The sequence below is a fragment of the Musca domestica genome, unplaced genomic scaffold (assembly GCF_030504385.1).
Source record: "Musca domestica strain aabys unplaced genomic scaffold, Musca_domestica.polishedcontigs.V.1.1 1, whole genome shotgun sequence".
Taxonomy (NCBI): Eukaryota; Metazoa; Arthropoda; class Insecta; order Diptera; family Muscidae; genus Musca; species Musca domestica.
This window is the reverse complement of record NW_026712114.1, coordinates 17,864,239-17,880,980: the sequence shown is the minus strand read 5'-3', so window position 1 is coordinate 17,880,980 and position 16,742 is coordinate 17,864,239. Positions and strand designations below refer to the sequence as shown.

At 36.8% G+C, this 16,742-nt stretch overlaps 2 protein-coding genes across 7 annotated transcripts in view; one reads left to right on the top strand and one right to left on the bottom strand.

The window, feature by feature from the left end:
- LOC101898231 (protein shifted) overlaps positions 1 to 13,922 on the top strand; it is a 27,112-nt gene extending 13,190 nt beyond the window's left edge. For 2 of the 5 annotated variants that reach the window (XM_011297814.3, XM_005192190.4), the window contains exons 2-8: positions 6,344 to 6,863; positions 6,931 to 7,191; positions 7,258 to 7,455; positions 9,946 to 10,146; positions 13,248 to 13,343; positions 13,405 to 13,608; positions 13,669 to 13,922. In XM_011297814.3, the coding sequence (XP_011296116.1) occupies positions 6,350 to 6,863; positions 6,931 to 7,191; positions 7,258 to 7,455; positions 9,946 to 10,146; positions 13,248 to 13,343; positions 13,405 to 13,608; positions 13,669 to 13,685 (1,491 nt within the window). In that variant the 5' untranslated portion in view covers positions 6,344 to 6,349 and the 3' untranslated portion in view covers positions 13,686 to 13,922. The remainder of the gene's footprint in view (positions 1 to 6,343; positions 6,864 to 6,930; positions 7,192 to 7,257; positions 7,456 to 9,945; positions 10,147 to 13,247; positions 13,344 to 13,404; positions 13,609 to 13,668) is intronic. The other 3 variants (XM_020039818.2, XM_020039817.2, XM_005192191.4) reach the window with 3 other exon arrangements.
- Positions 10,464 to 16,742, bottom strand: LOC101898525 (5-demethoxyubiquinone hydroxylase, mitochondrial). 2 transcript variants are annotated; one of them, XM_059119918.1, is made up of 4 exons: positions 16,699 to 16,742; positions 12,842 to 13,173; positions 12,652 to 12,770; positions 10,465 to 10,739 (listed from the first exon to the last, which is right to left on the bottom strand). In XM_059119918.1, exons 2-4 carry the CDS (start codon positions 13,167 to 13,169, stop codon positions 10,581 to 10,583), a joined length of 606 nt encoding a protein of 201 aa, XP_058975901.1. In that variant the 5' UTR covers positions 13,170 to 13,173; positions 16,699 to 16,742; the 3' UTR covers positions 10,465 to 10,580. The 2 variants fall into 2 exon arrangements, with proteins under 2 accessions (XP_011296115.3, XP_058975901.1); XM_011297813.3 differs by lacking the exon at positions 16,699 to 16,742 and having other exon boundaries at positions 10,464 to 10,739.

Below are 16,742 nucleotides of genomic sequence, written 5' to 3'. Positions count from 1 at the left end.
AGAATATCAGGAGATACCGTTATATGGGGGCTATACGATATCGTGGACCTATATAGACAATTCTCTTCTAGAGAAGCAAGTACTCACAAAAAACTTCTTGTGTGGATTTTAAGACAAAATGCTGAATACCGTAATGAACCGTTATATAGGAGATATATGATATCGTGGGCCTATATAGACAAATATCTTCTAATAATGAACTCATAAGGAACTCCTTTTGTGGATTTTAAGATAAGTCCATTGAAAAATGTGGTTAAAATCATTAAAATAACGAATTTCGGGAGGTACCGCTATATAAAGGATAGACCGATATAGTCCATCTTCGAACTTGACCTGCCTGCAGACAAAAGACAGATCTGTGCAAAATTTTAACTTCCTATCTTAATTCGTTTTGACTCTAGCGTGATTACAACCGACGGACGGACAGGGCCGAATCCCCTCAGAATTTATGCTGAATAGGAATATATATACATTGTAGGGTCTAAATTTATTATGTCGGTGAGTTACAAACGGAATGACGAAATTAATATACCCTACATACTATGCATGGGGATGGTATAAAAATGGATAAACGATACCGAATTTCGAATAATAAATGTACCGAAATTATTATAATTCACTAAATTTCGTTCCAGTTGAAATTAGGTGAACGGATGCACGTAATCTTGAAATTTGGTAGGGTTGATATAAGGAGATATTTTCGGAAATATATGCTTAATCTAAGAGCTGTACTAAATGGTATTTAAATTGGTTTTGGGTGAACGGATGGACCTGGAATTTTGAAATGTTGGTATTGAGGTCACTGCTGGTGTTAATGGTTGAAATAAAGACCTAGTTTGGAAATGCGTACAACAACTATAATAAAAGTACTTAATTGTATAAAATGTGAGTTTGAAATAAGGGTCCCTATTAGTGTGTAGAGTTGAGATTTGAAACTGGTTTTGAAAATAGGCATTAAAAAATTATAAAAAATACTAAACAATAGTAGATTTGGTATTGGTACTAAACAATTGTAGATTTGGTATTGGTTGAAACCCGAAATTTGGCACAGTAAGTGTTTAGGGTTGAGATTTGGAGTTGATTTTGGAAAAACCAAAATTCCGACTCGGCCGAACTTATAATATCCTCCACCATTTGGAAGGAACTTGAAAAACTTAAAAAAGAATTAGTCGAAAAATACGGTTTAAATGTGACCCGTCATATGGACGCTATACGAAGACGAGGACCTCGATATCTTTATGGTATGCCCTCAAAAAGGGCATAAAAGGCCAAATGCTGACGTCAAACATGTTGATGCTTTTTAAATTGTAGTTTGTGTATTTCCTAAATTTCTCAGAACAAATTCGCGCGGTTAACTTTTGCATATCGTTTATTGTATATTGTCGATATTCGTATATAACTCCTTTATATAGTATGAAATATCCAACCTGTTAAGGGTAATACCTATGCAATTTCATGAACAACACTTGTATTCCCAACCACCACCACCACCAAATTACAACCATCTCCCTACCAACAAAATTTTGGGCGGATGTCATTAACCTCGAACATTACCCCTTGCTGTGTTTGTTCAACTGCAGAGACGACTTGTCCGCTCGGAAACCATAAATATGTTCATGCTAGGTTGCCAAAAGCAACAGCAATAACACGTCCTTGACTTTCGTTGCAATTTGTTGTTTTTTTTTGTATAATTTCATTGCACACCCTTCCGCTGTCACATCCTTTTATTGAAATGTCACTTGTTTTTTTTTTTTTTTTTTTGAAAATATCACATGTCAACTCCGCTGACTGATCATCCATCCTTTACAGGAAATTCCGTTTTGGTTTTGGTAAATTCCCAATTGACCGGTTTTTTGGTGTTGTTCAATTGACAATCAATTTCCAGATGTTATGTAATGGCCCAAAACACAATGACAATCGATCACTGGTAGGTAGGGTATGCCCCAGCCAGAATGGGCAACAACAGCAGCAGCAGCAGCAGCAGCAGCAGCTATAATAAAAAGGAAGATGTGTTAATTTCCACACATAGACAAAACGGCAAATGTGCCACTAGATAGCCCAGAGTACCAACTGACTTACCTTTGAGCAGGCGTTCACACCAAACCAGCCGTGAGCTCTTCAAGAACGGCAGCCACAGCAACAACAACGGCATGATTTTTCTTTCCAGACACATTCATTGCTTTGATAGCAACAAGTAATGCTTGTCGTCTTGTAGCGTTTTTTCCGTTTCTTTCCTTCGATTTGTGAAAGAAAAAAATGGAAAACACCTATCCGATGGTGTAGTAGTAGTTGTTGTTTTTGCTATTGCCGTTTTGGTGCAATCATGATCATGATCATCATTATCTTTGTAGTGATAATGATGACCATTGGTCTCAAATGCAGCTTCTGCCTACCCATCTATCTACCTGTTGACCACTTGAACACGTTTTCCGACTGCACATATAAGAATGCCAGAGAAGAGCCCAGCAACAACAGACAGAAGCACTAACAATTCCAATCGACCAACAACAACAATTACGTTGACAACACCAAGTAAAAAAGGCGACCAGACCAAAACAGAAAAGGAGGCAAAAAAGTCAACAACAACATTGACACCCGTTCAGCTAAGCAAGCAGTCGTCCCATCGACCGACCGACTAAACTCTGGACACAACAACTGCCCAAAAGACAAACAGACTGGGAAACATTCCCGTAACCATACCGGCAAACGATGAAGTTCATTTTTTTGTTGTTGGAAAACAAAAAGAAAAGAAGCAACGTTTCCTGCTGCTGTCATTTTAGGCCATGTTTTACTTATTTGGTTGGTCGAGCGAGCGAGCGATCGGTTGGTTGGTTAGTTGCATGCTTAACTGACATTTTTGTGTTCTCTACAAAATTATCGGTGTCTGCACTTGCACGGTTGAATAATATTCTGCCGTTTTGTATTTATTGCTTGTCTTTACACTCTTTAGCCAGTGCCCATCGGCCTCCACCTTGTATCTGCTCTCTTGGCTTTTGTACACGATCCCTTCAGCCCGCACATAATAATATACATAATGATATAATCAAAAACTCTGAAGGTCTTCAATTTAAAAATGTCAAGATTTTGGGTACATTTTTTATTTAAATCGATCGTCATTAGACATTTGGTGTTCTTAACGAGCTGCTGTTCTTCCAAAAAATGTCGATATAAGTCCAGAATTTGATATAGTTCCCATAGAACCACACACACAATTTGAAATCTTTGAAGGTTTTTTAACATATTTTCTCAATTGATTTTTCTAAAATTTAACTTTTACTTTACGGATACGCTGACGAATTGATGTGCAAAAAATTGTCAACATTCGTCAGTCCCGATTGTCAAGATTTTGACAAAATTTCTTAACAGATTTTGATGATTTTTGGCATCAGTAGTTACGCTAGAAAATTCAAAAATGTTTGGTATACCTCCCATATACATAAAGATACCTCCATATTTGACGTATTTTACATTTACATTATGGAAGACGAGTACGAACCACAAATGCATATATATGTGTATTTGAGTGAAAATACTAATAGTACCATTAACCATAACATTGAATCTGACAATAATATATAAAACAGTAGGATTTGGTGTAAATTAATTCTTGAACCGACTTTAATACTTTACATTTCTCCAAAATAATAACAAATAATTTAAAACATGTTGCAATCAGGTTTTCGTTTTTTTGCGGTTTAGAATCACTGCACAGAGCACAGAAAATTTAAAACCTGTTTGCTACTAAACACCAAAAAAATTTGTACATCCAATTTCACTGTTAGAGTAAAATCTTACTCTATTTCGACCATGTCGACTCCCTCTCTATTTTTTCAAACTGGATTAACTCGTGAGAGCTTCAATATAAAACAAAAGGGAAGAGAATAGATGGCCTGTCAGAAATTGTGATATATATGACATACTCTTCCAACATACATTCGTCCAAAAAGTCGTAAAACTGGGCAGTGAGGTTTCAATAATACAACCTATACGTTTATTAACCAACTTGGTATGTATTATGTGGAATATTACGATATTTTAAAAGCTTACGACGTTTTATAGCTTTTCTATGTTTTATACAGGTATCTGACATTTTCGACGTTTGCAACTTTTCGACAGTCGGACCACTGGAGAGTAAAGTAATAAACGATTAGAACAAGGTACGATTATTTGGCGGCTATATCAAAACGTGGACCGATATATCTCATTTTCAATACCAACCATCCTAGACACATTACAAATGCCAAATATTGAAGATCTACGTCAAATAACAGACAGACGGACATAGTTAAATCGACTTAGAATTTTATGCTGATTATGAATATATATACGAATATTTAGTGATGTTACGAACGGAATGACAAAGTTTATATACGCTCCTTTTCAAGGTGGAGGGTATAAAAAAGCAAATAGCGCGGGCGAACTTTAAATACCCTCCACTTTCTGAAGGAACTTGACAATTTTTTTTCAAAAAATTCCAATCAAAAGAAACCCGTTATTTGGGGGTTACCAAGACGAGGTCCTCTATGTGCAATTTTTTGTTATAGACTATTCCAAATAAAGGGAGGTGCCGTTGTATGTGGGCTATATGAAGACATGGTCATACATAGACAATTTTCCGTCATTTGTTGTAGTACCCATTACGAGCTTTTAATATGGAATTTAAAACAATTCCGGATAAAAGAGTGATCTGTGCAAAATTTTAAGTTCCTATCTTGGTTCGTTTTGACTCTAGCGTGATTGCAACAGAGGGACAGGGCTAAATTAGAATGTTACGTTGATCAAAAGAAGGTTTTGGTTACTTAAAATGTTGACCCGTTGTGGGAGAGTTACCAGATGGAATGGTCCGTTCTATTCCTTCTTCACGCCAGAAGTATTGCAATGAAAAAAAAATTGAAGAGAATCGGACTCCTATTTCACATTTTATAAGAGTTAAAATTATTCAAAAAAAAAAAAAAAAGACACCGAACACTGTGCGCAAATATATAGGGACATCATTGAAAGTCATTGTTGAAAGTCAATTTCAAAGGAGAACAGAACGTAGAATGTGGTGATCAGCGACAAAAGTATATGTAATTTTTGTAAAATTTTTTAATGTTTTGTTAATATACTTATGAAGATATTCTCGTTATTGTTTATTTTTAAGTCAATTCCCTGGTGATGATGATAAATTATGGTTGAAATATCGGAAAAATAAACATTCAAAAATAAAAACAAAATTTGTTTTTAATTTTCGGGAGCCATAAAGAAGAAAATAAAAGTCCAAGTTCAACAATCAAAATTTGAATTTCTATTACTTGATGGTGTAGCTCTGTTACAAATTTGCCAAGTTTGATCTTTTCCCTTTCTATGAGATAAACTATTTTCTTTGAAAATATTCACCTTTAGTGGGGGAGGTGCCAGAAGGAGTGGGCCGATATTACCCATCCTTACTCGGTCTAAGTTCGACAATAATATTGCAAATGCAAATGAAATGAGAGGGTAGCTATACGACTGAGGGTTTAAAAAGAGTATAGTTCGGCTGGGTCGAACTTTTATGACCCTCCACCATAAGGGGAAGAAAACCTAGCATAGGTTCTTTGTGATGTGCTAATTTTACAGCTTCTTTTGTTTGAATGCTAATGAAGTCTTGACATTTAAACAAATTCCAACTTTTTACCAACCAAATTTTAAACACGTCCGCTAGAATATGTTGCTTAAATTATCGTCTTTTTGTTTGCCAACTCTAGATAAAAAATATCCCGTCATATCTATGTAGAATGTGTCGGCCAGAGGAAAAAGTAGCCAAATATGAAATTTCAGAGATTTCCGTTAAAAAATTTGGCTACAGTTAATAAAATGCCGAGGAGGTATCTTTCTGTGGAGGTCTACACAAAACAGTGCACCGATATATTTCATTTTCAATCCCATAAAAATTTTGATCCCTTAAAATGTTGGAGTGATTACATGCATAATTAAATAGTTTTAATTTTTTAAATAAATAAATAAAAAAATTAGTAAATGATGATCGGAACTAGAGCAAGATATCTTGCTATTTGGAAATACTTTAAACCATCCCAACATTAAACAGAACACCAACAATTCTAATATAACGAATATCACAAACAATTCCGTTTGTCTACTATATACGGTCACTTTGCAACTCACTGTCCCTTAGCTTTAATTAGAAAACTTCACAATGATCATCTCAAAAGTTTCCTCAAACACACCCTAATGTTGTGGCTTCTTTGAATTGTATCAGTCCATAAACAAAGATCATTCCTCTTCACATGGACATATTTATGTGCCGATGAACTTATATTCTTCTTAATGCGAAATTCAATTCAATTTCATTTTTTGTTTGCAGATTTAGATGATGATGGCGATGAAAAGATCCAATGAAAACAAACAAAACAATGACTTTGGGACAATGTCCATGTGGTTTGTTTATCTAATGCTAATAATATTGATGCACTCCATGTGGATTGATGGCGTGGAGGCGCGACAGCAACACGATGATAAAATAAATGAGGCTGGACACCATAGAAGACGTGGCGGTGTCGGTGGTGGTGGTGGTGGCGGAGGTAGTGTGAAGCGTATAGACAGTGGTTCTGCGTATGAGGTATATCCTCACAAGAATCATCATCATCGAAATCGTGACAATGTCAGTCACCGCAATGCATTTCCACCAAATGCAATGGGTGGTGAAGGTGCTGTTGGCGGCAATGGCAGTGGCAACGGTCATGGCAATAAACGACGTGATCGTCCCAATGATAATCCCAATGGTCATCAACGGAAGCATCGTCATCGAAAACGCAATCGTTCCAACAACTCCAAAGAGAATCTCTCGCTGTGGATCAACGAGGAACAGCTGAAAATGTTAACGGGTAAAGTATGGCCATGGCACAATCGGAAAGGTGCTAAATCTGTTCTAAAAACATGTGCTTTTCTTAGCTCTATTCTTTCCTCAAGGTTATGTGCAAGGACGTGTCTATGCCATACACAACGGCCATGTGATGAACGATATCCGTGATGGTCGTATTTATGAATATCTTATTATACCGCCCGAGGTGAATCATGTCAATTTCACTTGGAAGTCGGGGCAGACGAAGTATTTCTATCATTTTGATCTGTTGGAGTCGATGGATGAGAGTATTTTGAAAGCCCCAACCGTATCGATAAAGACCAAAGGTCGTATACCCAAGGAGGAGAAGAGTAAGTTGTGACATTTTTGGTGGATTATTTTTTTTTTTCAATTCATATGTCTGAAACTTGTTAAAGATTTCAGCGTTTTCCTGCCCTGCAGCGGCAACAACAGTGGCACAGCCATGTTCAATGTCGGCCTCACCATCCAGAATGGCAATAATGTAACGCTGCCCGGCACCCCGATACGTTTGCACTTCAAAAAGGAGTGTGCACATAGAGGTGTGTATGACAACCCCGACACGACAAATCCCACACAAAACACCTCTCTCCAAGGTAGTGTATGCTCATAATCCTTTCTTTCCATCCCCAAATCCCCTTTCCTCATGGTCCCAGAGTTAACTTTAAATAGTTAAATGTATGAAGAAAAAGCTCTTAAGAGGATAAAAGTCTCATAAACTTTAACTTAAACTTGGAAAAGTCAGGTCCAGGTTAATGATCCCAAACCTCAGTATGTGACATTACCTACCATTTAGCAAGGCAAATGCCCTGAGGTCAAGTCCATTGATCCCATTTACTATTTATTAAACATGGATTATATACAGGGTGAGATGAAAAAACTGCCACCAACTTCAGACTTCTAAGCCACTCGTCCGACAGCTGTTAAAATTATTCCATTGACAGCATATTGTATTGTTTACAAGCGCACAAAAGCATTTTAGTGAGAATTTTCCGGAAACAAAGTTATTCGTGATGAAATTCAAGCGTGATAATGTGATTTATTTATATTTGGCTGGAAAACCACAAGTGGCTATCGTTGGAGCACCCCAGCATTTAAATGTGATTAAATCTTTTGTGTCTCGTACCATTGCTCGTTACCTTGATACTGGTAGCGTAGCCTGACGTCAAGGAAGTGGACGAAAGAAAACAGCAACATTAGCAGAAATGGCTCGAAAAGTGAACCAGCGACTTGATCGAAACCCGCGTCGCAGTGGCCGTGAGCTGAACATATCGCAATATTACATTCGGCAAATATTGAAACATGAGCTCGGGGTAAAGCCATTGAAATTCCTAAAAGTGCAAGAACTTACACCGCAATAGAAAGAAAATAGACTCAAAAGAGCTAAAGTGTTGCTTCGCTTGGCCGAAAATGGTGAACTGACAAATTTGGTTTTCTCCGATGAGAAAACATTCGTTGTCCAGCAGTTTGTAAACAAACAAAATTATCGTGTTTACTTGCCAAAGAGATCAGCTGAAAATGTGCACCTTCAGTTGGCCACCAAAACTCAAGCGCCGGCTATGGTGATGGTGTGGGCCGCCATAACAGCCGATGGTCGCTCTCCGCTCTTATTAATCGACCGTGGCATCAGAATAAATGGCGAATATTATTGCGAAAATATTCTTGAGGATGTACTAAAGCCTTGGGCACGCAAACATTTTGGCCGCAGACCTTGGACATTCCAACCGGACTCAGCACCATCGCACTCAGCACGCGCCAACCAAGAACGGTTACAAAATGAGGTTCCTCGCTTCATTTCCAGCGCACAATAGCTAACAAAATCTCCGGAGACCAATCCGTTGGACTATTGTGTCTGGAGTATTTTGGAAAGCAAGGTTGGCACTTAAAAATACCCAAGTGTCGATAACCTCTAGCAAGCGCTTCGCCGGGAATGGGACAAAATACCGCAGAACAACATTCGGGTAGCGTGTAACGATTACATTGGCCGTTTAAAGGCCATAATTCGTGCCTATTCTAACATTTGATGCTATTTCCGACATTTTTTGCTTTCATTCAATAAAATTTAAAAAAATGTAAAAATTATGGCGTTTGACTTTGTTGCAGTTTTTTTATCTCACCCTGTATTAAATATTCTATCTTAGAACTATCAGACCGTTCTTCTTCTTCGAGTGCTGTAGTCCAAATCCGTTTCTTGACGGCGGAAGAATAATCTAATTATCTTTCAATTAGATCTTTTCAATTAGAAATAAGCCAAGTGTTACCATTCAAGAAATAAGCACTACTTGCAGCTTCCCAGGAATTAGATGCATTTCAGTATAGTAGGTTTCAAGTAAAATTTTCGACGATTCGATTGGAGCCGTTTTGACTAGCTACTTCTAATAGATATACAGTATTCCAGTATTCAATAATAACAATGATAACTTTCGATTCTTCAAAGAAGACTCAGCTTTTGGTGTCTTCTTAAAACTTGAATCCGTCTAGGTATAGCTAATCGGCCAGAGGCAGATAGAATCCATTCCATTAATTTTCTTCACATTAGAATGAGCTGTTGTTATCTTCTTATATCTAGGATCCGTTTGTACATAGCAAATCGACCAGAGGCAGGTAAACAATTTCCAACAATTATTGATGTTTTAGGAACCGTTCTTTGAACCATAGCTGCATTTTGAAATAAATTAAAACAATATATGTTAGGAAACCATATGAGATAGAGAGTTCTGCAGGAATAATGCGCAATAAACGTCTTCTTAATTCGTTCCTCATCCTAATTGGCGGACATATGCAATTATTTACATTCCTAATTGCCAGGCATATGCGTATATTTACACTTCATTTTTGTTGTGTATAAATTTCCTCCATTTCTTCATCCAAATGTTTAACAATTAATCCCATACGCCTCGCCTCCTACATCCAAAAATGCATGATACTTTTTATTTCTTACTTATAGAGAAAATATGTTTTCTCTGATTCCATCCAACATTTGTCTGTCACATGCATCCGTTTTGATGCTGTATATAGACCCACGTCCAGCAATTAATTAATTATTCATTTGCTTTCTTCTGTTTTTTTTTTCTCTCATTCCAAAGGTCCTGATCCCGAGTGTCATTTGAAGTGTGGTGAACATGGTTTCTGTAATCATCGCAATATCTGCCAGTGTCATTCCGGTTATATCGGTCAGTATTGTGAGAAGGCGTTCTGTTTTCCCCAGTGCATGAACGGTGGTAATTGTACAGCGCCATCGGTATGCACATGTCCGGATGGCTATCAGGGCACACAATGTGAAGGGGGTAAGTATTGGGAATGCATTTAAAGGTAACAAACATAAACAATAGTATTGAAGATTTACAGATCGTTTAACGAAATTATTAAAAAATAAATAGTTTTTCATTGTTTTCCCTACTATTGAGTTTACAAACTCATCATTTGGGTAGAAAAAAGTTGTTTTCATAGAAGTTATTTTAAAATAGGTCCTGGGACGAATATCCCCAGACAAAAACCAAGGGAACTGATGAGGATTGGTGACTCTTTCCGTAACCATGATATTATCTACCTTACCCATAAAATGTAACGTTTTCTTTGGTCAATTGAGTGCAAATTATATTATTTAAGCACCAATTTTGGATTATTATATTTTCATCGTAAAACTTAAATTTAAAAATTATATAAAAAAGTTGAAAATTAGGACATATTTACAATAACAACATTCGTTTTATACTAATGATTAGATTTTCTTCGAAATTGCAATGGCTGTTTTACATCCGACTTTTATGACTTCCGTCATGGCCTTATAGAAGGGTGCTTGCTCTGCTCCACAATCAATGCCCGTGTCGTGATGTTCTTGTTCCTCATCGCGGAATTTTGTAATTGTTTCCAAGAGTTCCTGTAATGGTTAAAATAACACTTGTTTAGTAAAAATCCAATAGAAAGATCCACTTGTCATTATTGTAGGTTATGTTATTTAAAAACCAGCTAAGGAAGGTCAAAAGTCGGGCGGGTCCGATTATATGATTTCATATAGCACTGTTCATATTTAGTATAACTGCCCGTAAAAGATCAAGGTTTATATTGGGAATTTATATGAAGTAGATCATACCAACTTTGATCCTTTTTTGAATGCATATTATGATTTAGAGCGATTTATATTTGAAAGCAATATATAGGAGGAATACCCACATTCATGCTTGACATGACTCCAAGAAGTATTGTATTAAAAATATATAAATCGGAGCAACAGATATTTGGGAACCGATTTTCAGCAAATGGAAAAATTTGAATGTGCAAAATCCCATCCAATTTATATTACATATTTGATGCACAGTAACCGATATATGGAAGCTATAGCCAAAGAACCTTTTATAGCCGGGATAGGCGACTAGTAGGAGTCTTTAAATGTGGTTCGAAAGACCCTTGATGAGCTGTGTGAAGGAACAAAACTGTGTGAAGGCGAACAGAATTAGCCTTTCTAAGCGAGCAGAAAGAGTCTTTCTTGGCGAGCAGAAAGAGGCTTTACAGGCGAGCAGAAAGAGTCTTTACTAGCGAGAAGAAAGAGCCTTTCTTGGTGGCTAGAAGGAGCCATTATAGGTGAGCAGAAGGAGACTTTGAAGGCGACTAGGAACAGTCTTTGAAGGCAACTAGGAACAATCTTTGAAGGCGACTATGAGGAGCTATTACAATCTTAGGGCGAGGAGCTTTTAAATGCGAACAGGAGGTGCTTTTGAAGGCGACTATCAGGAGCCTTTGAATGAGACAAGAATATGCCTTTCAAGGCGGAGAAGCTTTTGAAGGCGACTAAGTGGACTAAAAGAACCTTTGATGGCGACTAGAAGGAACCTTAGAAGACAACTAGGAGGTAGCTGTAAGGGGTCCTTGTAGGCGATTGCAAGGTGTCCTTCTGGATGAATGCAAGGAGAATTTCAAGGCGACTAGAAGAAGCATCTCTAGACGATTGAAAGGTGTCTTAGGTGACTGCAAGTAACCTTTCTGGCCCACTATAAGGAACCTTTCTAGGCCACTATAGAAAGGCTTCTTCTGGGTGACTAGCTGGAGAAATTCTGGGCAAAAGCAGGAGCCTTTTGGGCGACTAAAAAGAGTTTTTCTAACTGACTAGGAGAATGCTTTATAGAATACTTATTGAAGATGCCCATAAGAGATCTTCCAGAATGACCTTGATGAGATTTTCTTAAGCGATTATAAGGAACCTTTTCCAGCAGACTGTTGGAAGAATTTACAAGTGACTAGAAGTGTCCTCTATAAGCACATGCAAGGACTATTTATAGGGGATTAAAACCTATATATTTATTTATAAGTGGCCTTCATACTTCACCTAAAAGAACATTAATAGATAGACGAAGGAGCAGATGTCTAGTCTGGATTGAATAAATTTAATGATGATGTCATGAAGAAATTAGAAAAAGGATTTCATCTTTCAAGACCGCCCCCTCCCCTTCGTCACAATTTATTCGTTGACTTTTAAGCGCATTAATCGACTCAGAATGTGATTCTATGAAGAACATCAAAAGGAAATATAGGTCTATTTCGTTTCCATCTATGTTACAAACAAATGCACACAAGCAAAATACGCAGTGTGGGGTAGGGTATACAAAATAAGTGACATTGAGGTCCAAAATATTTTATCCAAAACTTTTCATTTTAGAAAAAAATGAAATTTGTCAACAATTTTTGGTATTTTCGACTCGATTTCCAGATATTTTTTTAAAAAAATCAGAAATGTGAGCTCTATATAAATGTCCTCGATTTTACTGCTGTCCTCGATTTCTACAATCCTGTCTTACCTTATCGGGCTGTGGTGATTCCATTATTTGCCTCAATTGTTCATTGTAATGTTCCACAATGACTGTTTCTACAGCTACGGTACACGCCATGGCAGCTTTTTCGCCCATTAGGGCTGTACCTAAACATAAAAAGATAGAAAAGTAAGCACAACCATTCCAAAAATAATTTATTTCTATTCCCTTCACTCACCTGCTCCCAACAAAAAGCCAGCCACATTCCATATGGGTGTCATAACGGTGGGTCGTACACGATGTTTGTTAATGAGTTCTTCAAATTGACGCCGATGTCCCTTTTCTTGTTCCCACATATGGGCTATTGTCTTGCCCATGGGTCCATTGCCCAGAACGGCCATTTGTCCAGCATAGATACGATCAGCACCCAATTCTCCGGCATGATCAACACGTATGATTTCATCTGTTAATTGGGAGGGACGTTTTGGTGGAGTGGCGGAATAACAACGTAGTGTGTAGCTATTAAGACTACAGCGCACGGGCAAAAATTTTACACTGCTGAGCATTTTTCTGCAAAATGAAAAAGGAAATTTCATTTAAATATCAAAAATTTAAAAATAAATCTTTACTTATTCGTTTTATAGGTATCTGTTCCCAAAAATGCTTAAATGGTGGCAAATGCGTGCAAAAGGACAAATGTGACTGTCGCCGAGGTTACTATGGACTGCGTTGTGAATTTTGTAAGTAGGACGAAAAAGAAAAAAAAATAGTCCAAAAATATCTGTTCCTTTTCCTTTCCAGCAAAATGTGAAATATCCTGCATGCATGGTGGTCGTTGCATTGGCACGAATTTATGTCGCTGTGCCGAGGGCCTTAGCGGCAATCATTGTGAAATTGGACGTCGCCAGAGAACAAATTGCAAACGAAAGTGTAAACATGGCGAATGTATGCCCAATAAGACATGTAAATGTAAGGAAGGCTACTATGGACGATATTGCAATCAACGTAAGAACACTCGTGCATTTTTTAGCTAGTCAAAGATTTCAATTGTTGTTTTAATTGCAGGTGTAAAAAAACATTGAACCCATATGAAGATCACAGATGTTCGGGTCAAATAAAAAGAAGAAAACACCAATCAAACTTAGTTTAGTTTCTTAAGGAGATAAATATATATTTTATATTTTTTAAATTTAAACAGCCACCGAATTTATGGATTTGTGGACATTGTGTTATCATTAAAATCCATTCTATTTACTACGTCTATGCGTTCTTGTGTAATTTTTTCGATAAAACCCTTTTATAACAAAACTTGTGATAAATTATTTTTTTTATTTAAATATACATCTAAAAATATTAGATATTGTTCGTGTACGAAAAAAAAAAACAGGATTATATTTGCTGATGGTTTGTATACCTATTACTTTTTAAAACATTAAAGAATAAAATAAGTCCCCATATCTAAACACATACCTAGATTGTAGACAAGGTTTTAAATTCATAATTGATTATACCCTCAGTCATATGGATAGAAAGGGTATATATCATTTGATACGGTCAAAACGTTCCTAGTCGAAATAACGGTTTATACCCTAGGTCTCTTTGGACCAAATCCGTTTCAGAAAATTTGGAGTCGATCTGGCGATGTCCGTCTGTCTGTCTGGCTGGTGCACACGATAACTCTCGAAGGAAGTATCCGATTTGGTCCAAATTTGGTACATCGTGATATTTTTGTCAAACTTAAATCGAGTTCGATTGCGAAAATGGACCATATCGGTCCACTCTATCAAGTCAAAATTATGAATAATTACAACTCTTATAAACACATCCCAATACCAAGGTCTGGTGTTAAGATGGAGTATATCGGTTCACTCATTCTGGTACCTCCCCCCACAAAAGGTCATAATTTTCAAAAATCTGCAAAGAAAGCAAGTCCTAATATTTGCGGCAGTTCTTGGTCAGTTGCAAAAGTGGATAATATTGGTCCACTCCATCAAGTGCCTCTCCCACAAAGGGTCAAAATTTTGAATAATTATAATGTAATTTCACATATCCTTATCTTTTTATGAACCTGATACCTCCTCCCACAAAAATCTAAATTTTGAATATTCATTAAGCTCTTAAAACGCGAAATTAACATCCGATTTCATTTAGACTTGGCACATTTGAATGTTTCTATCAACACAGGATCTGTTACAAAGATGGTAGATATCGGACCATTTCTTTTGCTACTTGCTCCACATATGGTTCAGGATTTTGAAAAACAAAAACCCTCACAGAAGGCGAAATAAGCATCCAACTTTCTTCAAATTTCACACATCCAAACATTGTTGCTAACACAAGATCTGTTGCGAAGAAGCTATATATCTGCAAACCCCTTCTGGCACGTCTCCCACAAAGGGTCAAAATTCGGAATACTTTTATCTGTCATAAATTGCGAAAGAACTTAGTGATTCTTTACATCTTGCTATATCTAAATATGTGTCTCTCAACCAGAAACCTTTGGTGAAATGGAATTTATGTTTTCCCATAAAATGGATATAAATGATGGATTTTCTTAAAATTTTGGCCATACCAATATTCAATGTTTTTGTATAGCCCCCATATAACGGTACCTCCCTCTATTCGGTATTTTGATGATTTCAGCGATATTATTCGCCAGAAATGTTTCAAATTTCGTATTTGAAGATCCTAATCGGTACTACGGCCTATGACAAACAACTGCGTATACAGGTTCTCGTCTTCGTATAGCCCCCTATAAGGGTTTTCATTTAAACGTTATTTTTCTAAGAAATGTTCTTAACATTTTGCAAGTTCCTTCCATTTGGAGGAAGTCCCGGCTGACCTTAGATGCTTTTTTACTTGTTCTTTTTTTTTTTTGCAAAGTGGTCGGCTTAATCCCTTCATTTTTGTTTTAACAAAAACATTTGTTTATTAGTGGAGAACGAAGGTAATGTTCACCAGGAGGTAAGGCGGGGAATACCTATGTTTCGGAAAAAGCTACCTCATCAGTCCCCTTGTTTTTGTCTGGTATATTCCACCTAGGAGTTATTTTAATAAAGGGTTTAAGCCTGACCATTTTCCTTTCCTCATTTTATACCAAGTCATTTAGTTCTCTCGAAAGTTATCATGCTCGAATGACCTGCACCTAAGCTCGTACAATGTTGCCTTTATTGCGATGAGTTACATTTCATGCGTATCAAATAATTTTTAGGGGGACAGCATCGCATAGTTCTACGCTGTATATTATAAAGGAATGACTTATAAAGAATTCGCCAAATATAGATATTTTTAGATCGAGTTGAAAATCCGAAAACAAATGTTGTCAATATCCTCCTCTTCAATTTTTTGAACAAAAATGCGCTCACCAGGGCTTGATAACATTACGGCAACTTCTTGCTCATTTTTGAGGAAAAATGGCCCAATTATACATCTGGACCAAATAGTGTTGGGCGCATCGGATTTTCAATGTATGCGTGTGGATTTTTTTGTTCCCCGAATGCGACAAATTTGCTTGTCTACAGAAGGGGCTGACGGTTCTTCTTTTCTTTCGAAATCGGTATGCAAACAACTATAGTCGTTTAGCGGAAGGATAAAACTAATTATCTTTCAAGTCTGACATGAGCTTAGTTTTGCTTTTTACAAAATAAGTTTAAAAAGTTAGAATGCGGACCCACATCTGTTTATTTTACTTTCGAGAAATCTGCCCCAAATCCAAGCAACAGCATTTGGTGCTATCTGGAAACAATCACGTATTCCATTCCTGTATCCGCACATTTTAAAATGTCTTACAATTTCCTTTTACCTAGTGTAACACTACTTGGAATAGTTTATATAAGAAGCTGTCAACATATGATGAAATTCAGGGCATTTTATTAAACCAAATAAGTTCACCTAAGAATCTATGTATACAATGTTATGGTCCCCTTTGATTTCAGTCTTTTTTGTGAAGGAATTTCTTCAATATTGATGGTATTAATTCCGAGCCATCAAGGTTTTACATCCTACAAATGGCACGCGAGCGGTTTTTGTGAGATACAGCCGCGAAGCATAATTGTTGCTGAAATGTTGATATATTATTGAATGGTTCGTACTTACATATAAAAATGAGTTTAAGGGGCTCCTTAAAATTCTATCTGTAA